At 33.6% G+C, this 24,245-nt stretch overlaps 3 protein-coding genes across 9 annotated transcripts; 2 read left to right on the plus strand and 1 right to left on the minus strand.

The window, feature by feature from the left end:
* Positions 1-3,234: 3,234 nt before the first annotated feature.
* On the plus strand, positions 3,235-6,124 carry LOC112750763 (RING-H2 finger protein ATL46). 5 transcript variants are annotated; one of them, XM_072216820.1, is made up of 3 exons: positions 3,852-4,148; positions 4,237-5,137; positions 5,751-6,124. In XM_072216820.1, exon 2 carries the CDS (start codon positions 4,244-4,246, stop codon positions 5,132-5,134), a length of 891 nt encoding a protein of 296 aa, XP_072072921.1. In that variant the 5' UTR covers positions 3,852-4,148; positions 4,237-4,243; the 3' UTR covers positions 5,135-5,137; positions 5,751-6,124. The 5 variants fall into 5 exon arrangements, with proteins under 5 accessions (XP_025655391.1, XP_025655390.1, XP_072072920.1 ...); XM_072216821.1 differs by lacking the exon at positions 5,751-6,124 and adding an exon at positions 5,245-5,557 and having other exon boundaries at positions 3,933-4,148; XM_025799606.3 differs by having other exon boundaries at positions 3,235-5,137.
* A 2,867-nt stretch (positions 6,125-8,991) lies between these two features.
* On the plus strand, positions 8,992-13,408 carry LOC112750764 (T-complex protein 1 subunit zeta 1). 3 transcript variants are annotated; one of them, XR_011872285.1, is made up of 13 exons: positions 9,106-9,764; positions 9,888-9,995; positions 10,115-10,238; positions 10,634-10,785; positions 10,920-10,969; positions 11,134-11,226; positions 11,374-11,480; positions 11,618-11,732; positions 11,878-11,964; positions 12,120-12,324; positions 12,462-12,556; positions 12,968-13,159; positions 13,342-13,408. XR_011872285.1 is itself a non-coding variant. In XM_072216822.1 (12 exons), the coding sequence occupies exons 6-12, from the start codon at positions 11,176-11,178 to the stop codon at positions 13,106-13,108; spliced, it is 801 nt and encodes a 266-aa protein (XP_072072923.1). In that variant the 5' UTR covers positions 8,992-9,764; positions 9,888-9,995; positions 10,115-10,238; positions 10,603-10,785; positions 10,920-10,969; positions 11,134-11,175; the 3' UTR covers positions 13,109-13,408. The 3 variants fall into 3 exon arrangements, 2 of the variants coding, with proteins under 2 accessions (XP_072072923.1, XP_072072924.1); XM_072216822.1 differs by having other exon boundaries at positions 8,992-9,764; positions 10,603-10,785; positions 12,968-13,408; XM_072216823.1 differs by having other exon boundaries at positions 9,035-9,764; positions 12,968-13,408.
* Positions 13,409-21,620: 8,212 nt separating this feature from the next.
* Positions 21,621-22,370, minus strand: LOC112750766 (uncharacterized). Its single transcript, XM_025799608.3, has one exon. The coding sequence runs from the start codon at positions 22,243-22,245 to the stop codon at positions 21,781-21,783; it is 465 nt and encodes a 154-aa protein (XP_025655393.1). The 5' UTR covers positions 22,246-22,370; the 3' UTR covers positions 21,621-21,780.
* Between the last annotated feature and the right edge of the window lie 1,875 nt (positions 22,371-24,245).

The raw sequence follows: 24,245 nt of genomic DNA on the forward strand, positions 1-24,245 counted from the left end.
AACTAATAAAAATATACTAAAAACTAATTAAATCATACTAAAAACTATGTAAAAATAATGCCAAAAAGTGTATAAATTATCCGCTCATCAGCCATGCATCAGAAGTCTCTCCCTCTACGATCGCAAATGCAATAGGCACGACGATGTTGTTGTTACCATCCTGTGAAACTGCAACTAACAAATAACCTTTATATTTTCCATACAAATGAGTCACATCTACTTGATAACTGGTTTGCAATGTCTGAATACTCTAATGCAAGGATAATAACTCCAGAAGACTCGATGTAACACCCAAATATTAGTAACCAAATCATCGTCCTGATATGTAGGCATAGTTTCAAAATGGACAGCAGCTGATGACTCCTTCTGACACATGGCCTCAAACCATATGGGCAAAGCTTCGTACGATACTTTCCAACCTCTGAATATTTTTTTCTCCGCCTTTTGCTTTTCCAACCATGCTTTGCGATAACTGATAGTGGAATTGAACTTCAACTGTACTTCCGCAATAACTGATTTCACCTTTATAGAGGGGTCAGCCTCTACCAACGGTTTTATTGCTTCTGAAATTGTGTTGGAATCCAGCTTCAAATGGTCCTGAGAAATGGTGGTTCTGGTACAAGTGTGACTACTATTATACCTCCTTATAACCCAACAATACTTTTTGTAGATCATGCTAACTCTGATAAGCCAATCACAACCTAACTTATACTGTGTACACTTGGCATAAAATGTCAACGGTTCTAACCATACACCCAGTAGTCTACACCTCTGCGAATGGTATAATCTTTTACTGCTGTAATAATAGTTTCCCTGAAACTGAATTCCATTCTCATGACAAATTTACCATCTGCCACAACAGGAAATTCTGCTAGAACGACACTATGAGATAAATATTTAATAAATAAATATTAAATAAGTTAAATTAAAAGTAAAATCTATCGATAAATTATAAATTATAAATGAATCATTATGAACTTATATTAAATTTATACACATCAAGAATAAATATTCACTAAATTAATATAAATATATACATATATTTATTTATAATTAAGTAATTATCTCAATTTTAACCAAATAAATACATAAATACGTAAATAAATGCTAATTAAATTTAACCAAATAAATAATAAAATACAACCTTATCTTAAATTTAACCAAATAAAGTCATAAACAAATGCTAATTAATTATATTTTCACATATCACATAACTTATTAATCGATAACAAATAACAAAATTCTAATCTCTTGTATAAATATCTAAATTACGTACCTGCATTCATATATTCAGGAAACTCCGGTATATATATGGCCTCCAAATTCAACGCGCACATGAAAGATGGCTCTTCAAACGGATGTTGGTTTGCTAGGCATTTGCTACTTCTGCCTCCATAGTGCCGTTAGCTTGATTTTCATCTCCATTTGGACCAACGAACTCGTAGTTGCTTTCAAACTCATCCATACTATCACTATTGTGATCTTTTCGTTCAATATTTCGGTCGACTTCAGATTGTTCGAACTCAATATACAACTCAATGAACAACATCTGGAAGTGACTTTCAATATACATTGAAAACATCTCTTGCATGCTCGCTTCGTCAGTTACATATTTGGTTTGAAATTGAACGAATCCACTAAATACTAATATAAGATACTTATATAAAATATATGACACTCTCCTTGATATTTGAGAATTTATCTTTTTACAAATCACACCTTTTAGCTCTTCAAATGAGATTGTGAATGGAATAACAATATCTAACAGACTCTCACATAAAAATTTCACTCCTTCAGATGATTATAACAAAATCTGATCATAAACAAAAAGAGTAAAGTGAAAATTAGGTTTTTGAAGATTTCGAGTTCAGACTAATTAGCCCCTTAAGAAAAAAAAGTACTAATTTAGTCCTCCACGATAGCAAATAGTGGACACGTTATGTCCTTCTATCAATTTATCACGTAAAATTTAACGACAGTGCTTATATATACCATTAACTACTATGACGTGTCTATTTATGAAAGATTGTTATGTAGATAATAACTTTTAGAGCAAAATTTCACCTGTTTTAGCAAGATTCGTTATAAATGGAGAATAGTTTATGAATGTTATATGAAAACTCAAGATAATGAATGTTTCATTGTCCAAAACTACATTGCTTCCATGCTCATGTGATAGCAATAGGACATTCACTACTGTAGATAATAAAATATATGAACAACTCTATTTTATTTTGCACTATCCATTGACGGAAGGACATACATGTCCACCGTTTATTATCATAGAAGACTTAATTGAAAATTTTTTTTTTCTTCAAGTACAAATTAGTCCTAGGTCAAAATTTTCGAGGATCAAATTATCACTTTATTCTAATATATTTTTAACACAACTCTATCATCTTTTTTTTTTCTCACTTCAAAATGAATTTTATTGTAATTTTTTGAAACACAAAGAAAAATACAACTAGAGAAGGAGAGAACTCTCGAGGGAGCTGAGGGAAGAAGAAAAACAAGAAGAAAAAGAAAGATATGATAACTGGGGAACGGGTTGTTTTATATATATCCAAACAAATCGGTTAGTCTGATTTTCATTTAGCAATTTAAAATAATTTTTTTAAGGCAAGACGGTCCGATTTGCTCTATCACAAAATAAAAAATTTAATAATTATTGTGATCCGACGGTCCAATTAGCACCATGCCAATTCAAAATTTCAGCCTCACACAAATTAGACGATCTAATTTATGTACCAACTTTGTAAATTTTAGAACGTACCAATCACATCAATGTCTAACGCACCTAAACTTCATAACAAAACACACAACATACATAAAACCTTCGTATCCAAAAAAATGAGCCTAACACATTTAGGGTCCGTTTGAAAAGTTTCAAAAGTAATTTTTTTGAATTTTTGACTTATAAAAAATAATAATATTAATGTTTGTTTCAAATTTTAAAACTAAATTACAACTTTTTAAGAAGTTATTTAAAAGCCTATAAAAAAGTTAAAAAAATAACTTCTTTCATAATACTATTTTTTTTATAAAATAAATATTTTTAGAACTAAAAATCTAAACATAAAATAACTTATTTATAAACCATTTTTAATATAATTATTTATTATTTAAATTATCTTTTTAAAAAAAAATTTAATTAAATTGTTTACTCAAATGTCTTATCCTGTTGGTGAAAAACTCCAAAATGAGGTCCACGCGCTGCCATGGCAAGTGCGGAGAAAAATAAGTGCGTTTAATAGAATTACTTTTCTTTACCCTCCTTTCACTTTGGGAACTGTTTCCCGTGCTACCCTTTCACTCTTGGGATTCTTTCCCTTCTTCCCACAAACCCCACTTTCCTTCTATTGTTTCTAGATCACACACAGACAAACACATAATAGCCAAGAGAACGAGTCTCAAAGTCCACTTTTTTATTTAATTCCTTCCTTCTCATAGGTTTTTTTTTCCTCAGCTACCTTGAAAGCATGGAAAGGAACCAATGGAGTTCATTATAGCTTAGTTCGCTTTTAGAACTTCAAGTCTTCAACATCTTTAACTGAAACTATAACACACCAGTTGTTGGGTGAGTTTCAGTTAAAAAAATTCTATATATACAATTTTATGTCTTATAATTAGTCTATCAATATATACTTTTTGTATGTTACTTCAGTCTGAAATGATTCGTTCACCAGATATATATAATAAAGATTTGTAAATCCTGTACGATACATGTTTGTATTATTGCCTCTTTGGAATCTGAGTGCCTAAAGCTGCAAGCTCGTTAGGGGAACTTTTGTTGTATTATTATTATTATTATTATTATAGTGTCAAAATGTGACTAGGATTTATGTTGGGTTGAATTTGAGACTTTAAATTGCATATCTTTATTTATGGGTGGGGCTTTGTGATCTGTGTGGGAATTTGGGGGGGTGTGTCAGATCAAAGCATGCACCAAAATTGGATTTTTGAGCACACCCATTTGAAGATGGCAAGGATTCACCACCATATTCAACAAAAAGATGGTTACTTGAGCTACTACTACCCTCCACCACCACCACTACCACCACTATTACCGCCACCATATTTGTCCACACCTTCAACATCTTCTTCAGCTTCATCTTCATCTTCATCTTCATCTTCATCACCATCTTCTGGTACTAGGATTAGTCCTGCTGTTCTTTTCATCATAGTAATTCTTGCAGTTTTATTCTTCATCTCTGGTGTCCTCCATCTGCTTGTTAGATTTCTCATGAAGCACCCTTCTTCATCTGCATCTGCTCAATCTAATAGAAACCACGAGATTTCAACCTCTGATGCACTACAAAGACAATTACAGCAGCTTTTCCATCTGCATGATTCTGGTTTGGATCAGGCCTTCATCGACGCGCTTCCGGTTTTTCAGTATAAGGAGATTGTGGGGCTGAAGGAGCCATTTGATTGTGCTGTTTGTCTGTGTGAGTTTTCTGAGAAGGATAACCTCAGGTTGTTGCCTATGTGCAGCCACGCGTTTCACATAAGTTGTATAGACACATGGCTTCTTTCGAATTCCACTTGCCCTCTTTGTAGAGGGACACTCCTTACTCCGGGGTTTTCGATGGAGAATCCAATGTTTGATTTTGATGATTTGAGGGAAGATGAAGGGTGGCCTTGTGATGGTGAAAATGGATGTACAAATAGGCAGAAGAAAGTTGTGGTTGAAGAAATCAATGATGAGAAAAGGGGAATTTTCCCCGTAAGGCTCGGTAAATTCCGGAAGATGGATGTGGAGACTGGTGAGGAGGGTGGAGTAGTAGGAGAGACAAGTAGCAGTAATTTGGATGCAAGAAGGTGTTTTTCAATGGGATCTTATCAGTATGTTGTGGCCAATTCAGAACTCAGGATAGCCTTGAATCATGACCGGAGTGATTGCAAATTGAGGCTTGCTGCCGAAGGAAAACAACATTCTGAGAAGGCTGCATTGGAAGGGGATATGGATGCAAAGAACATTAGGAGTGTGAGTAAAGGTGAGAGCTTTTCAGTGTCCAAAATCTGGTTGTGGCCAAAGAAGGGAAAGTTTTCAAGTTCTTCCGAGGCTCATATTGGCATGCCTTCTTATCTTAATTCAGACATGCCTAGGATGAGGGAAGCAGAAGAAGCATGAAAGGTATCCAATTTTCTTAGAATTACACAAGAAAAATTTTGGGTGTGCTAATTTTGAAACCGTGATTACTGATTGTGCTATAATATTGATGTACAACTATTATGATTCAGTGTTAAGAAGGTCAAGAAGATGAATCCATCTCTTTCTTCATCAAACAGATCCTCTAACTCTATTGAATGTTGATATATTCTTCTTGTTCTGGTTATTTTCATTTCATAGTGTAAAAGTCAACAATCCAACATTCAACACATCATTGCTAGATAGATTTATCATCTCCAGGGACCAAAAAAATTGTACCATCTACTCAATAGTAATTAGAATGGCAGAGTTTATACAGTATATGAATTTGGTTGTGGAACTTAAGGTTGTCTCCTTCAATGTCATTTGTGTTAGATTAAACATCAGTATTTGCGTGTCTACTCAGATCATGACTACTGTGGCAAGTGCATTTGCTTTCTTTCTTTCTTTTTTTTTTTTTTTTTTCATTTTTTAGCTTTTTTAGCCTTTAATTTTGTCTATTTAATTCTTCTTTTACTTTATGAATCTCACATGCTTTTTTTTTTTGGAGTGTGAATACAAACTTTTGTTTATGCTTAGTACTACTATAATGTTATAGGCTGGGCACTTGGGGGCATTGGTGGTGGGATCCATGAAAGCTGTATAGTAGAATCCATCAACCTTGATTCAAAAAATTGGCTGTAGATGCAGTGATGTGGGGTCACTTTGCAACTCCCATGTGTCCATGCTGATATCATAACTCACTTTACCTTTTTTATTTCCTTAATGATGATGATAATGATAATAATGACAATCAATTAGGTCCAAAAGGGCTAGAGTTAAATAAGGTTAGAGGGGTATTAGTGAGAAATCCTTGTACGTATTAGGGAGAAATACTTATATGTTTTTGGAGCTTACTTGGTATGTTCTTCAACATTTATAACTACTTAGTTTTATGAATTCAATTAGTATATACTACTGAGAGTTTAATTTTGATGGATTGACACTGTAAAACATTTTATATAGTCGTCCAATCGCATCTATTCTTTTGGATGATCATTCATGTGATAAATGTTAAATGTAGTTATTTTTGCTGACATGGTGTTACGTAATTTGATACACGTGTAAAACTGCTTTATACCGACTATGTATCAAAATTAAATTTTATTTAAAAATTATAGAAAATTAAAAAATAAATGATTGTAAATGCTCCTTAGAGTACATTCATTTTTTTTTTCAAGAACATACAAGTATATCTAGAGTATTAGGTCACAGAGAAATTGATATTGTAAGTGCATTTTTTTAGAAGATCAGATTACAAACCAACAGAGCTGCGTAGTGTACGTAGGCCCATTCATATGATGGACTATCAAGTATCAACCATCCAATAGCTTGACCAAAAAAAAAAAAAAAAACCATCCAATAGTAGCACTGGTATTGTATTTATTCTTTTGGTGCACAATGTGTGTCTTAATTTTTGAGAATCTTGGTATGTAGATCTGCTTGCCAGGTTTGATTCTACTGACAAAAGTGTATAGTTGATTGAAGAAACCAGTTATGTACAAAAGTGGTGCATGTCTTGTTCTTATTTTTTAGTCCTCGACTCTCTAGTTATGCCTAGCAATAGTTTAGTCATTATAGTAAGTCACGACCATTGTGTAGAAAAAACTGGGGGAATGAATAAAATTAAATATTAAAGAGAGAAGTGGATTTGTCTATGGTGGAGAAAGGTGAACTTGCTCAAAATGAACTTATATATATATATATATATTCTTTTAAATTTTAGCTCACAAGAATTAGGAAGGGATATGGATAATTAGGCATGGTTTAGTGTGTAGTGTTGTTCAATTCCAAGAGTTTTAACCAATCCTCTTGACAAAGAAGGAGGTGGTGATGAAGAGCTTGATGATGATAATGAGGAAGCAGTTTTAGTAACTAATTTCGAAATAGCTTGGACGTAACATATTGCTTCTACCGTGGTTCCTCCTTTTTTTTCCTACATATACCAGGCATCCTTTGGTCTCCAATTAACACACAAATAGTTACAGAAGTATGGGCTTAAATTAGATATATTTATTTTGAAAGACATAACTACACAATAGCTTAACAATTGATGGAAAATTTTAAAATTACCCTGGTTTTTAAGGTTGTGTTTGTTTCTGAGAACAGGATAATAACATTGAGAATAAACATAAAATTTAGTGTTTTTATATTTTATTTGGTGATAAAGTAAAATAAATTATGAAAATTTAATTTATTTTTTTTATTCAAAAAATTTGAAAAAAAAATATAATAATAAAAAATATGATTATAAAAAATTAATAAGAATAATAAAAATAAAAAATAAGTTGTGTTTCTTTTTAGTGTCTCTGTGTCAGGGTGGACATAAAATATACTAATTTATTATCTCTGGACATATCTCTGTCAATGTTTCATCTGTTAAATACAATTTTGTGTTTTTTGTATCTTTGTTTCATTATCATTATCCCGTCTCTATAAACAAATGCAGTCTAAGATTATAAGAGATCAAAAAGTACTTTCACCGCTCTAAACCACCAAAAAGGTAGGCAAAGGATTAGATGGTTCAACAACAATGTTTGAACTATTAAATAGTCTTAATAACAAAATAATTTTTAAATATTTTTGTAATTATCAAATAGTCTTTATTTAATTTTATTTATTAATTAACCCTTCAATTATTATTTTATTTAAAAATCTACTCTTTATATTATTATTCGTCGTTTATATTTTCATCAACATCATGAACAATTAAAAATAATAAAAACATAGAACAATATGATCATGAATCCTTTAACTAATTTGATTTCTAAAACTTTTTTTTTTGTTGTTGTTTTGATCCGTTCAGTTAGTAAACAAATGGGATAATCGTGTTTATGGTTAGTCCAATCAATTAAATGTAACACCAATCGATTAGTAAGTAATAATTGGCGTTAAATACTTCGATTAAAAAATTATATTAATCGATTTAATATATAAAAGAATGAGTTAATAGTCAAAATCGTCTCTAAAAGATATCCTGATCTCCATTTTCGTCTTCGAAAGATAAAATTAATCAAAAACGTCTCCAAAAGTTACTGACGTTGATCGAGTTTGTCCTTCCGTCATCTCAGTTGCTGAGGTGTGTAACGTTTGCTAAGTTGGAACATTAAATGCCAGCGTGGCACACTCCAGCATGGCTAACGTTAATGCTGAGCAGATATGCTTGCTTATTTAGCTCAAATAAGTCCTAATGTTACAATCCTAACCTAACCCCAATCTGAAGCATAAATGTGCGTGATTCTCGTAGTAGATGACCTTGTATGTTTGTTGAGTCGCTGTTATGATGAGTGGAAGCCGCAATGGTGACCTGCCGTTTCACTCTATTGGTAGCCATGGTTCCAACTCTTCCATGCGACGGAGGAGGAAGATCAAGGACCAGACATGCTTTTGCGGGTTGAAGATGACAATCAAGAAGTCTGGTACAAGAGAGAATCCAGATAGGTTGTTTCACACTTGTGCAAGATACCAGTGAGTTAGGTTAGGATAAATTAATTTTGTTTTCCATTTTCCTATGTCTATTTTGTTGGGCAGTTGAAATTGATTTTTTTTTTTTGAAAATATTTAGAAGGGAAGCCACTGCAACTTCTTTAGGTGGGTTGATGATAATGGGTATGCACTAGGGACAGAAACTGATGCAGAGGTTGGTGGTGACTATTGATGAATGGAGACTGAATGTGTCATGGAGATTGGGTAGCTTGAAGGGTGAAGTTAGAGCAATGAAGATGCTAATAATGTACGTCTCAATTGCAATGGTTGTGGCTACTGTCTTTTGTGCATCACTGTTGTTCACATCAATCTCCAAGTAAAGCTATAGATGGAGTGTTATGTTGTTGTGCTTTCACTACAAGATATTTAGTTATTTGTGGAAGTTTTTTAATAGATGTTTTTAAAAACCTCCATAAAATAATTTCTTTGTGGCAATTTATCAAACTCCCAATCATGATTATAGAAAAACTCCCACTTTTTATGCATAATTAAAACTCCCATCCAAACAAAACGAACCCACCAAAAAAAAAGAATGGTGAAACTCCAAAACCCTAAACAGAATTTTTTTGATTCCAATGGAGGAGAAACACAGCGATGCCGCATCTCCAACTCATTCCGCCACTACCGACTTACCCGCATTTGAGCCTACATCAACGCGCCACCATGTCAGAGCTCTGAAGCCCAAGGCCAGCTCCCTCTCACTATGGCGCGTCATATCCGCGCGGCGTCACTACTGCCTCGTCTTTCCCGGCAGGTTTTGCAACTTGTTCTGCTTTTGCTCCGGCAGATGTGAAGCACTCGGAGCACGGTTTGGGCGTGGACTCAGTGCCGATGGCTGAGGAGATCTAAGAGAAGAGCGAAACAGAGAGATTTAGAGAGGAGAGAGAGCTCGCATCACCATCGCCACTGTCGTCGCCACTGCGGTTTATCGCCTCTCCAGATCTGGTTGCAACGCCCAAGCCTCTGAGGATGTTCCGTTACGACCTCCTCGACGAGACGTAGAACAAGCTCGATTACGTCCTCTCTCTCACCGTCGAGAACTTGCTCGAGCGCCGCCTCCATATTCTCATCTTCAAGTCTGGTATAGGCAAGTCCATCCACCAGTGCTACATTAGATCTTTTTACATCTTTCAACATTTTCCCTCAATTTAGGATTTTTAAATTCCTAATTTTCTATCACTCATGTTTCTTTGTTTTTTTGTGATACCAGTAAAGTTTAGAATCTAACTTCCTAAACATTCAAGTAGCTCAAAATTAAAGCCACAGAGGAGATTGATTGAGCTGGAGGCTTTGGAGAAAGTCATCCATGAAAGAATAGGTTTGTTGTCTGTCATATAGCTCAAAATCTTACATATGTCAATTTCTAAGGTAATTGTCTTGTAAAAATAAGTATCCGCATAAATTTGCTGCTACTGATTGTGTAACCTTGTTCTGTAGGAGACACTTGGAAAATTATGTTCTGTAAGAGACAACAGCATTTTCGGCTAAGCAGGTTAAGCTGGGTTTTATCAGTGGTCTTGTTCCGAGAGAAAAATCAATTCCTTTTGATTAATCAATTGAGGTGAGGGTTTGTTCCTACTTTGTAATGGTTTCCATGAACTGAACTAGGATCTTTATTTGTATGAACTTTTTGACAATTGAGCTTTCAGTCTTATTGAGAAATCAAATTCCACTACAATTTTTGAAGTACTTTAGCTTCTTGTACTGCACCTGAACAATGTGGTTTAACAATTATTCAAGGCCTTCTCTTTCAATAAGAAAAAAGATAGTTCACTAGGGGCAAGGTGATATTAACTGTAATCATATATAGTATCCAATAAATAAATGTAATCATATACTATAAAAGGTTTAGTTGTAAAGAGATGTCCTTTAAAATGTGTGTGGAAGTACCTAATTATTTCATTTCCCCCATCTACTCCTTACAGCATGATTAAGATGACTATTTGCATCTTCTAGGTATGCATCCACGCGTGTTGGTTGATGGTTTTGAGATTGCTAAAAAAGCAACCCTGCAGTTCCTTGAGAAGTTTAAGACTCTTGTTGTGATGGGTGACGAGCCTGACAAAGATATTCTCAAGATGGTAGCAAGAACAACAGTAAGGACAAAGGTAAACCATAATTTGTCTTATCTTTGTTTTAGATGACATTTGGTCATATTACAGACCAAATAAACAAATAAATACTTTTCATTCTCAACATAACAGCTGTATATTTTTTTAATTAATTTCTATCATGTTTGCAGCTTTATGAGTCACTTGCAGATAAATTAACTGATATATAATTGTGAAGGCGGTGAGTACACATTGAGTTGTTAACATTTTCAATCCTTGTTTATAAATTAAATATGATGCATTTTAGTTTATTTATTTTGCTTGGTCATTTGAATAAGCAGATTTTGAGTCTCACTGGGCCTCCTACAATTGAGTGTTTAGTGAATTTTGGTTTTACAATGATAGGTTCTGTGCATTAGGAAGCCTGGGGAAGCAATTGATCTTTTTATGGTGGAGATCATGCACATGCAGTACAAATTTGATGTTGACACACGCTTGGTATGCATGCATGCTAACTATCATTGATTATATTTGTTATGCTTCATTAGTAACATTGCCCTTTAGGTGCTAATTTTACCTTTGCAGTTCAGCAGATCAATATTTCTTGCAATCAATCAGTTGATTAAATGGTTTTTATTTTTATAGGTTGAGGGTCTTGTCCTTGATCATGGTTCTAGGCATCCTAATATGAAGCGACGTGCAGAGAATTGCTACATATTGACTTGCAACATGTCTTTGGAGTATGAAAAAAGGTAATCAAGCGAAACTGATATTAGTGATTATGATTTATCAAATTGTGTTTCACCAAACTTACATGCTTATGTCCACCTTCATATATGATGTCAGGCCATTATCTATTAGACTGATAAAATGAGTTTTTCCTCTACAGTGAGATAAATGCAGGCTTTTTCTACTCAAATGCGGAACAGATGGAAGCTATGGTTGCAACTGAAAGGCGTTCTGTTGATGAGAGAGTTAAAAAAATCATTGAACTGAAAAATAAGGTAGATATGTAGAAGGGACTTTCTCATATATGTTGGTACCTATAGTTTATTTTGTAGCCACAAATTTTTGTCTCTGCTGTAATGGCATTAACTTTAATTCCATGATTCTGCTCTTCTCAAATTGACCCCATACTTATGTATGCAGGTTTGTTTCGGTAATGATAGCAATTTTGTTGTGATTAATCAAAAAGGAATCGATCCCCCATCACTTGATATGCTTGCAAGGGAAGGAGTAAGTAAAATTATTATCTCCAATTTTTTTCTCCATTTATTTTAAATTTTACCAATATTGTGAGCATAGCTCTTTTCCCTCTTCTTTTAATTCTTTATTGTTTTTTTAAAAACCTTGTGTATTCTGTTTGCTGATTGATTTTTCTTTTACTCTAGATAATTGCCCTTCGGAGAACAAAGAGGAGAAACATGGAAAGATTGGTTTTGGCCTGTGGAGGAGAAGCTGTAAACTCTGTAGATGATTTGACTCCAGAATGTTTGGGTTGGGCAGGGTTGGTATACGAACACGTTCTTGGTGAAGAGAAATATACATTTGTGGAAAATGTGAAGAATCCTTCTTCCTGCACAATCTTGATTAAAAGTACACTATCTATGGCTCCTTGATTTTAAACAAGTTTGTTTTTCATCTTTTTTGTTAATCTTTCTAGCATTTTGTTGATTTGGTTCTGCTGGTGGATTTAAGATGAGATAATATAGAATAATGTTGTACCGGTACAGGTCCTAATGACCATACAATAGCTCAAATTAAAGATGCTGTTCGTGATGGTTTGAGGGCAGTCAAGAACACCATTGAAGATGAATCTGTTGTTTTGGTAAGATTCATTCCCCGCATAAATCTTTGTTCTTTTGATTCCTGCTCTTGTATATTATTATATTATAACCCCCTCATGTATGCTTGAGTTGGATCTAAGGGAAAATGAATATGATTTTACGATTTCTTGGGCAAAAGTGTTTTTTATTTGCCAGGCATTGATTGAATAGTTTTGAGAGTTTTATTGTTGCCTTTAAATATTTGTGCTTGAATCCAATTGTTTGGAGTAGTTAATGAAACGGAATGAAAGATTTATAGCTAAATTCATGTTGAATAAAAGGAATTATGCTTCTACCTTTTTATAATAGTATTTCATAGAATTCATACCTCCTACAACACACAACTATGATTTTCCAGTTCGTGGTTATGATGTTTATGATAGGCTTGACATGTATTTACTTGTCATCTTCAGGGTGCTGGTGCATTTGAAGTTGCTGCTAGGCAATATCTGATTAATGAAGTTAAGAAAATAGTCCAAGGGGTAATATATAGATCAAAGTACTTCAGTCTATTGAATATGCAGAGCAAAAGAAGCAAAAAATTTTCGAAGTAAAGACTGGAATTGATGAGACAGAAGCTTTGGTACCCTCACCACTCTCTTTTGGTAATTAGTTATATTTTAAGAACTTTACACCCCTAAAATAAAAACTTAGGCAGTATTTTGATTTTTATCTCTGGGATTTGACTCTCATGTGGCATTTGTATAGTGTGTTTCTAGTTTCTTAACTTTATTTGCGGTTGAAGATATGATCTTCTGTCTATTGATGGTTATGTCATCTCATGCAGCTTCATGGAGTAATATTATACAGTTATAATCTCATGCAGCTTCTGTCTATTGATGGTTATGTCATCTCATGCAGCTTCTGTCCTTAATTTTATATTCTGTCTATTAAATATTTTTTTAATAATAAATAATTAGTAGTGTAATAATAATGTAGATTAATTTTTAAAAATTATATTAACTGGTTTGAAACCTCCACAAAATAGCTATTATTTTTAAAATGAAAAAGTTTTTCTGTGGGGGTTTTAAACCGCCACAAATATTGATCAAGAACTGCCACAAAAGTTCTATATAAAACCCCCACTAAACACATACAAAACCCCCACTGAATATATTGTGGAGGTTTTTAAAAACCCCCACAAAAGACTTCATGGCATCTCAAATTTTAGGGGTTTTAGGAACCCCACAAATCATTTGGTGGGGGTTATAAACCTCCACAAATAAGAAAAAAAACTGCCACAGATAAACAAAAACCTTGTAGTGTTTAGAGGTGTTGTTAGAGCTTTGAGATTGAATTAGTTGATATGTAATGATGATGTGACTTATGAATGAAAGTAGGGTTTAATTGTGTTTAATTCAACATAAACTTATTGTTTGAGCATGATGGATTTCACTGAAAATACAATATGGTAATGTTTGAACCCTAAGTATTTATTCACCAAAAAGCTGTATACATCAGAATAGACAAGATCATTGTTATAATCCATAACAAATATCATAATCATATCATATTGTCTTAGTAGACACACCACATGGGTAATCAAGGATCCACAAGTTAACAGAGTAATCCAAAACAAAAGTTTCATAGAATTGTTCACTTAAACCAAAAAACATAATAGGCCTAACTAAAATGATCCTAATCACACAACCAGTTTACACAACCCTGTTCCCAAAAAGCAAAGTTGCAACGACATACAAAATACATTTCTTAGTTAAAGATGTTAATCTTTCTTTCTTGGACGCTTGAAGCCTGGAGTAGGCACAAATGTCATGAAAGTTTGCATCTTCTTTGCAATTGCAGAAGTTGTTCCTTTCAATGTCTCAGACTCTCAGCAGATATGGCCACAAGTGACTTGGTGGAGGCATTCAATCTTGCCTTGCTTTTAATGATATGCAATTTGGGTGGCCTTCCTCTCTTTGCACCCTGCATAGGCCAGTTGCAGAACCATTATTTTTCAAGTAAATAAATGCAAGTGGTGTTAAAGATAAAGCAGTAAATAAATAACCTAAAGGTCTTGAACAGGTAGTTAGGTATCTTGCATTGGTGGGGTTCCTTCTGGTTGGCTGACTTCCACATCAGGTTGTGGCTGGATTGATGGAGGAGGAAGAGAATGGGATTGAACTTCATTGTTGGTGTTTGCTTCATCTGTAGAGGGAGCAGGCTCATTAACAAGGGCAAGCTGAAGTTGCATTTGTCTAGCTTGTTCCTCAGCATCCTTTTTTTTCTTCTTTGCACAACCTCTCTTGTTGTGTCCAACTTCACCACAATACATGCACCGGATTGGGTTGTACTTCCTCTTCATCTTGGTGCTTGACCCAGTTGGCTATTCACCCTTGTCTTTTCTCCTCTTCTTGGTAGGCCTGTCGGGTTTTGGCTTAATTGGGGGTGGGACAGGGGCAGGTGACGATGTTTTCTCCCACAGATCTTGTCCTTTCATTGGGTTAACATTGAAACAGTATGTCCTTTTATACGCCTCCATCGTCAACCATTCATGGCAATACTCCTCAGTCCTCTTACCATTTTTATCCTGAATGGCTAAAATTGCATGCATACATGGCATCTCTGTGGCCAGCACATACAAATGAAATGAAAAAACTAAAAATAAATCTGACTAAGTGAGGGTAAGGGAAGGAATTAAAGGGTTTGGTTGATTTATCTGTGAGTTGCCAGAACCTACAACTGCAAGTGTGCTTTCCCAAGTCCACCACCATGTTTGTGGGCCAGCCATGAACTTCAAACAATTCCTCTTCAAACAATTTCTCTTTATCATCCATGTGGCCAGCACATACAAATGTAATGAAAAAACTAAAATTAAATCTGACTAAGTGAGGGTAAGGGAAGGAATTAAAGGGTTTGGTTGATTTACCTGTGAGTTGTCAGAACCTACAACTGCAAGTGTGCTTTCCCAAGTCCACTACCATGTTTGTGGGCCAGCCATGAACTTCAAACAATTTCTCTTTATCATCCCCACACCATTGGGGAGCCCAGTGACTAGATAACTTTGTCATGGCTTCTAGTCTGCTTTGAGGTCCCCGAACTTTGCCTTGTCATTATACTGAGGATAGACGGTTGGTGATTCCCCATCAGAGTCCAATTCCTGGCCTGAGTCCTCTGAGTGCCATGACTTGAGATCCTTATCACCATAATCAACATCATTATCTTCTAGGTCTGCCAAATCAAAACCATAATGTAATTAGTCATTTTACCCAAATGAAATCACCAGCACATATCAATTGAGTTAGTCAAATACCTGAATCACAGTCATCATCATCGTCAGAAGCTTCATAGCTCTAATCGTCAGTCTCTATTTCTTTTTCTGCTAATCTGGTTTTAGCAGGCTTGTGCTTCTTTTTTACCTCACTTTTTTTGTTCACCTTTGTAGAGTTCACACCATCATCACTGTCACTGCTATATTCATCATCTCCTAGTACCTTTGGAGATTTGTAAAGGCTATCCTCATCACTCTCATAGGAGTAATGAGAGTCACTGTCTTCTTCAACCTCTAATGTCTTCACATGCCTTCTAGCTCTTGTGGTGGTAGTGACCTTGGTCTTTGCTTTGGTCTGAGGTGGAGCAGGGGTAGGTTTGGTAGGCTGACTATAGGGTTTTTTGGGTTGTGATGGAGTTTCAACAAGGTGATATAACTTTTTGGTTGGCTGAAATGATGGTCTAGTGGGCTTAGAAGATGGAACAGTGGGCTTAGATGATGGTCCAGTGGGCTTAGTGGGCTCCTTAGTGGGCTGAAGGGGTTGCTTAGTGGGCTGGGTATGCAATTTAGTGGGCTGACTTGGTACCTTTGTGGGGTTGGGTAGGCAACTTAGTGGACTGAGAAGGCAACTTTGAGGGCTGAGAGGATAATCTGCTACTATCAGCTGAGGCCTTCGAGGATTGAGAGCATGCTTTTGGGTGGGATGGTAACTTGGTGGGTTGAGAGTGATGTTTCTTGGTTTGGGATGGCTTAATTTTTTGCACATCTTCTTCCTGCTCATCAACCACAAATGGCTCTGAACATCAAAATACATGTTGATCAAATTGAAGTTCCTCCTGCAATCTTTGACCATTGCAATCAAATCATGATCTGTGGCCAGCCTCCTCAGCCCAGATTCAAGGGGAACTCCTAGAGATTTCCACCAACATTCCCTAGCCTCAGCATATCCCAGTTCCTTAAAGTAACCATTCACAAAGAACACATCAAGTGTGTCACTGTCAACTCCCTTTAACATCTCTGTGTGATCGGGCTCATAGTACAGATTTCCACCCTCATCCTTTTTAAACTTCCCACCATGGTGAAATACAAACGTCATAGGAGGACCCTCCATCTACAAAAGCAAAAATCAAATAAATTTAGTCAACAACCAAATATGGAACAACTTCAGCCTAACAACTGCATGTAAACACACAGCAAACAACATAATCATAATCATCGCAAACCCTCGATTAAGACCAAACACCAGAATAACCCAATAACTAGGAAACCCCTAATAGCAACCGCATACAAAACATGTTCTTCCTAACATCATACCTTGTCTAGCAACGTCAACTCCAAACCCTAGTCTCACTAAATGGTTCTTAGAACTACGTCAACATAAACCAACGCACACCAACATTACAAAATCAACAAAAACTATAAAAAAAAATTAAATCTTACCCTATGACAGTTACTGTTCTTTCCTCCAACAGCGTAAGTTCTCCGCGAGCTCCTCCAACTTTCCAATGTAGTAGCGCCAACTCCTCCACACAAATCGTCAAGTACACAAGGAGGTTCTGATCATAGGCAAGTGTCTCAGAGCAGAGAGTCCTAGAGTAGAGAAGAGACGAGGGGTTTTGGAGCGAAAGTTGAAGAGGGTTGTTATGAGAGGAGGTGATGGGAAAAACGTTTGAATATCCCACTCAGGACCATAAACGACGTCGTTCCATTGATTTGGGGGTGGAGGATTGACACTACGTCATTTTGGTCTGTGCTACGCTGGTACTTAACGTTCCAGTTCAGCAAACGTTACACGCCTCAGCAACTGAGATGACGGAAGGACGAACTCGATCAACGTCGGTAACTTTTGGGGACATTTTTTATTAATTTTATCTTTCGAGGACAAAAATGGAGATCAAAATATCTTTCAGGAACGATTTTGACTATTCACCTATAAAAGAATCGATTATTTTTTAATGGGATAGTTGTGTTTATGATTTCAAATACCTCAATTGGAAACTCATATTCAATCGATTGTGTTTCAACAAAATTAATTATAACTGTGAAAGCTATATGTCCTCTATTCCAATTTTTACTTGGTCAATCGATACACAAGTTATAGATGAAACACAATCTCAAATCCTAAAATTATATTTTTTATTTAAAAATTAAAAATCAACCTAGAGGTAAGGTATATTATAATCAACAATTGTAGTATAGATTGTATAATTTGGTCCAATCAATTTGTCAGACATACACATCGATTATCATTAAATTTTTTAAAATAAAATTTAAAATGGTGCAAATAATGGAGCGAAATGTGTGTTAAGTGAAAAAAATTGATGTTTATCCGTATCCAATCGATTTTTTATGAATAAAAAACAATTGGTTATGGGTTTTAGGGCATATCCAAACGATTGAATGCAGAATGGGTATGACAATCATTGGAGTGCGGAAGTATATATGCAGCGTTTGTTGGGAATGGATCATTTCAATTGTTAAAAGAAAAAATTAAAAATGTAGAATGTTATCTCTAATTCTTTACTATTCTCTCTTTTATATTTATTTTTGGTCCTACTTATAAAATTAATGATAGAAAATCATACTTTACTCTCTTAATTGTTAAAAAAATTAAGAATATCCATTTCCGTGCTAGTTATCCTCTCCGTCTTACTTCCAGTTTTTCAAAAACGAAGAAACTTACCAAAAAATCTTTCCAACAATTAGTTGTTATTTGTACAAAAGAAATATATACTGAGTAAGCATAATCAATTGTGTTTTTTAACCAATCAATTAGATAACTCAACCGATCAATTGTTTTTTTCAACCAATTAATTAAATAGATAATAAAATCAATTTACTTGTGTAAAAAAAAAATTCTTCACTCAACAATCAATTTCTGGAATAAACAAATCGATTGTTTTATGAGCAATTCCAAAAAAAGAAAAGATTCATCGCAAACCAATTTATTAGCTTAATGTAAAAATTGATTATTTTGTGAACAACGTAGAGTAGAGGACTTCTGTTTACTAACCAATCGATTACTTCAGTAAAAAAATCGATTGGTTTTGTGCAAATTACGAATTCTATCACTATGATTATCGCATACCTGCCAATTCCTACTCTTATTATATCAAGGATTACAAACATGATCCTCAAAGAAAGTTCAAATTTAAAGAACAAAAGAAAGGTTTGGGGGAATTAACAAACTAACAAAATGAAAGAAATGAAGAAATGCATGGTTCAAGAATTATAATAATAACAATTCCGTTAGGGAGATAATGGGAAATCTAAACAATGTGAACAATGGGCTGCAGATTTAGTTCAATACATGTAAAAAATAAAAAATATTTCACAAATTACCTAAATAAAAAAATTCAATTAGTTATTCTAAAAAAATAACCATCCAAACTCTAATTTACCAAAACATTTCACTTTAATACCCTCTTCTTTTCCAACCGACTGCCACCTTTACCTTCATCAATAATTATCCCACTTCACCGTCGCTGCTTGGCTTGCCAACGTCGCCACCGGCAACGCTCACACCTAGTAAAAAAACCATTTACTTAAGGATAAAAATAATCATCCGTATAACTAATGAATTGAACATCTGACATATTTTAATTATATATAACTAAACTCAATCCAATCAAAAAAATCATCCACGTAAAAATTAAAATAACCATCTGCGTACCTACTAAAATGACCATCCTAAACTGACCATTAAAATAGGAGAAGAAGGAGATAAATGAACAGAAGAACTAACAAAAAAAACCAATCCTATAACCCGAAGATCAAAAGCCATCATCAACGTCATATTCTGACCATTGCCCATTACTTCTTACCTACCTCAAAGACCTCTCCACCTAGAGCTCGAACAGGCACGGTTGGTGAAAGAGGAAGCTACGGAAACCCTAATTGACCTGAATTTGGAAAAAATAGCAGACCCAGAGATAACAGAGGATAAGAGGAAAGGCCGGACGGTGAATTCAAGCACCCAAATGATGAAGGAGGAGATGGAAACAAAAATTGCGCCTGCAATCTGACTGTCGGTTGCGGCGGTGCCGACACTTTCGAGGGAATCACCGCCTGGTGTGTCAATGGATTCTTGCTCCGATGCAACCTGAGGCTGAGGCTTTGATTGTGATCGGACGTCTGCAGAGAGGCTGGGCGGCGTACGTCAACTGAAGGCTGGGCGACGGCAGCTGGAGTCTCGGTAGCGTCGGACCGGAGAACGGGAAAGTGAAACGACGGCTGAATTACTCTGCAGACCGGAATTCGCGAATGGAGAAGGGAAGTTAGCATGATATTCGATGTAACTGCACCATTTTTGATTTGGTTTACCATTTTTAAAATTTTGAAATATAAAATTATTAATAATTAATTAATCATCTTATTTATGATTTTAATTTCATTTTTCCTTTTTTACTCTATTATTCACATTGTTTACTACTTTTATTGTCTCTCTATACTTTTCCTTCATATAAAGGAGTGAAATTTCTTATTTTTGTTTCCTTAAGTGATATTAATATTATTAAGTATATTTTTTTATTATTTAATACTTTTTATTAATATTCCAAATCAGTCTCAACAAAATTTTAGAAGAATAATTTAATCTTCGACGAATTTTAATTATCAAATCAGTTCCTAATCTTTTATTTTGTTAGACATATCAATTTTCATATCAAATTTTGATAAAAAAAATTAAAGAAATTAGATCCTATCAATATTTAGTAAAAGCCATAACAGTCTTTTTATATAAACGAATAATATAATATGAAGATTGATTTGTCTAATAAAATAAAAATTTAAAAAGTGATTGGTGATTAAAATTTGTCAAAAATTTTTTAGGGATTGATTTGAGGTATTATTCAATATTTATTTAGAGGAGATTTTTTGAAATAAATTAAAAGTTTTTTATTTTCCAAAACAAATAAAAGCATCTTTAATTAGGCAACTCCATTTTTTTTTTGGGCTAGGAGGAGTTTGCTTAGACGTGGTTCCCTCCTAAAAAAAATCATTTTTATGGATAATTAGAAAAAAATTAAAAGAATTTAAAAAAATAATTAATTTTACAATTTAAAATATAAAATTTGGATAAGATATAAACAATTCAATTCAATTTAATTAGTAATAAAAAATATCAATTTTTTAAAATCGATTTAAATTATACTATAAATATTTTTTTATTTAAAAGATTATATTTTTATGCTTGTAAATATTTGTCGCTGTCCCTTCCTAGCAAAGGTAGATCCCTTAGCAGCAGCGCTCGTGCATTTCCACCACAGCCCCGCTGACACCGTCGCAGTCTCACCGTGCACAGCAATTTCCTCTGCCAGTCGCGCCTTTCCCCTTATGTGTCTTTTGATGTGGAGAGTGAACATTCTAATAAAGTAAGCAATACAAATTCATGCATTGATAACAAATAATATGCCAGTTGTTCAGTTTACTGTGTTTGGTGGATGATTATTATATTTTTTAAAAAAGATTGTTAGTTTAAGTAAATACAAGTAAAATATACCGAATATTCAATGTATATACAAATAGTTATTTTAATTTTTAATTAAATGATTATTTTGTTATAAAAGCGACCGCAAAATATTTAGTGAAAAAAGATGTTAATTTGATAAATTAAATTATAAAAGATAGTTAAAATTTTAAAATAACAAAATGATATTTTTAATTTGAGTAATCTAAGTAATTTTTTTTATTTTTATTGAGCTAAATTTTCAACTTATTGTTCGTATTATTCATATTCTCTTGTCTACCCAAGAAAGTCCGTAACGGATTAATCCAATGATATATTTTCCACCGAATTTTGTCGGGACAATTTTGATATCAAACTCTCGTACCTACGTACTACACAAACTTCTCAGTTCTCACTACTGTATTAATTTTTATTTCCAGCATATAAATTTACAATTTACAATTACTTGCAATTTTAATTAAAAAATTAAATAATAAAAAAAATAAAAATAACCGACTTCTCTCCCGTCCCCCTCCTCTTACTCCTCCCCATCAGACGGCACGTGACAATCACGAAAAATCCGGCGCGTCCTTACCGAGATCCATGGACGACTTCGCAGAGTTCGGAAGGGAAGCGTACCGAACAGAAAACGAGATCGCGGCAACTGCGTCATCGTCGTTTTTAACCGCGCTTTCGTCGAAGTTGTTCGCATAGCTCATTGGATCGTAGTGGAACCCTCCGTTCTTCATGTACGGGCGGTCTCTTCCTCCTCCGCCATAGTTCAGCCGCCGTATGAACGTCTTCCACTTCGGTCCGGCCGAAATCTCCGACCACTCTCGCACCTTCTTATAGCATCGCTTCCACCATTGCTCCTTCTTCTCCGACCGTATCCCCTCCCAGTGTGGCGACCCCCTGTAGCATCGCTGGAAGCACGGGATGCAGAAGCAGTTGCAACCTCTGTTCTGGTTGAACCGCTCCTCTTGCATGTCGTCGTCGCTGGTGGCGGAGTAATCAGGTTTGTGCGGCAGCGACATGGTGAATGGCCGGAGGAAGAGGAAGAGAAAGAAAAGAAGGTACGGTTTTTTTCTTTTCTCTCCCCCTCTCCCCTTTCTTTTTTTCACGATGCTATTAGTTTGAGTTTGACTGGGGAGCAAATGAAGAACGTGAGGGAATAAATAACGGAAAATAGATAAACAATAAAAGCTGTAAGTAACGGCTGGATAGTTACTGATACCGGGAAATGCCGGTTGTTTTTTTCTATTTTTTCCTTCAACTTCAAGCACTTGTGTAGTTGTTTTTTATTTCTTATCTACCGGTTTTTTTTTCTCCTATTCATACATAAGGGAATTATTGGAGAGTTTAATTAGTATTCACAGCCTAAAATATTTTATATATAATCGTTTAATTATATTTATTTTTTAAAAATATTATTCATATAATTAATATATAATATAATATTTTTTGTTGATGTAATATTATATATTTAAATATATATTTGTAAAATTATTTTATATTAAAGTCTTTTTATACTTATTTAAAGGTTACGAATTTGAAATTCATTCCTAATTTTAGAAAAAAAATAATACATTAAAATTAAATTATTATTAAATTATTTTCTATTTCAATTTTAAAAATAATTGTGTTATTTTTTGGGTAAGTGTTTATACTATATATAATTAAAGTTATTATAATTCTTTTAGATAGATGAGAATTTATTAAGTGGATGTCAAAAATAATTTTTTATTAAAATATTTTTATACTAATAGTGTAAAATAAATCCTTAAATTAAAATTCTATTCATTGAAATTCTATATATCGAACAAAATGTGATTCATTTTTTTTTTTGGTTATTTATCATTTGTTTATTTGGTGTTCTAGTAGTTGATCATCATTTATTTGCTCAAAATTGAGTTAGATTTGCATGAATGAAAGAAATTAAGATTTATGTTTAGATAAGAGAAAAAAGAAATATTCTTCCTCTAACATATATAGAAAGAATTAATAATCAAATTAATTCTTTTAAAATTGTATTTAAAAAATCTTATTAATAAAATTTGTCTTTTAATATTTATAAATTAATGATATAAAACATTAATTGTAGAACATTAATTTACAATTTTCATTAATTTACATCAATAGTTTTTATCGATAATTAATAATATAGAACATTAATTTACAGCATAATTGATATATAATATATCTAATTAAATGCTAATTAAATATATTTATAAAAATTTATCAATTTAGTCTTAAATTATATTGAGATTAAAATTTATGTAATTTAAAAAAGAACTAAATTGATAAATTTCATAAATACATATGATCAATTATTAATAAAAATTATTAATAAAATGACAGAAGAATAAATATAATTAATTTATAATTTTTAAAACACGAATTTGATTGATAAATTTTTTTAAGAATAAATTTAAAAAATAACGCATCTTTCAAGATTAATTTAATTATTAATTTTATATAAAAAATACCACCAAAAAAAATTTCCCCTTCAAGAACACGTTTTCTTCTTAAATTTGGCAAAAGGAAAATTTGAAAATTAGGAATTTAGAGGATTTTGACTTTTGAATTTGACTTGAATAATGGTGGAGGCCAGGTGGCAATGTGGTATCATATTGGAAATTATTATCTATTATCATATGGATAAACAAGATAGAAAATTTTAGGATTTTTTAAATATAAAATAAAAAAATTAATTAATTGTTGCACTCCGGTGAACTTTATATAAATTATGGAGTTCGTCGCACTCCCGGCGAACTCTATGTTGAGTTCCGCAGATTATATAAAACTGGTGGGATTATTTTCATTTGTCCCTTTCTTTTTCAATCTGTCCTCCAAATTTACTTTGCTCTTCCTTTTTGTCTTTCAACGTTCATAAAGTTCGTTATCCACGACATTCTCAGTTTAAGGTCAGTAAATAATATGTTAGTTAGAGTTACTTTTTTCAAGTTTGTTAGAGTTACCATTAACATGTTAGTTAAAGTTACTAGTTAGAGGTTGTATGTTAGTTAGAGTTATC

The sequence above is a fragment of the Arachis hypogaea genome, chromosome 15 (genome assembly GCF_003086295.3).
Source record: "Arachis hypogaea cultivar Tifrunner chromosome 15, arahy.Tifrunner.gnm2.J5K5, whole genome shotgun sequence".
NCBI classification, from domain to species: Eukaryota; Viridiplantae; Streptophyta; class Magnoliopsida; order Fabales; family Fabaceae; genus Arachis; species Arachis hypogaea.

What these genes read in the sequence shown, in the direction of transcription:
- LOC112750764 (XM_072216822.1), top strand. Translation starts at nt 11,176, where the DNA reads ATGGTGGAGATCATGCACATGCAGTACAAATTTGATGTTGACACACGC. An exon ending in TTGATGTTGACACACGCTTG is followed by an intron (nt 11,227 to 11,373) that starts GTATGCATGCAT and finishes TTATTTTTATAG; the next exon opens with GTTGAGGGTCTTGTCCTTGA. An exon ending in AAGATGAATCTGTTGTTTTG is followed by an intron (nt 12,557 to 12,967) that starts GTAAGATTCATT and finishes TGTCATCTTCAG; the next exon opens with GGTGCTGGTGCATTTGAAGT.
- LOC112750766 (XM_025799608.3), bottom strand. Translation starts at nt 22,245, where the DNA reads ATGTCGCTGCCGCACAAACCTGATTACTCCGCCACCAGCGACGACGAC.
- LOC112750763 (XM_025799606.3), top strand. Translation starts at nt 3,941, where the DNA reads ATGCACCAAAATTGGATTTTTGAGCACACCCATTTGAAGATGGCAAGG.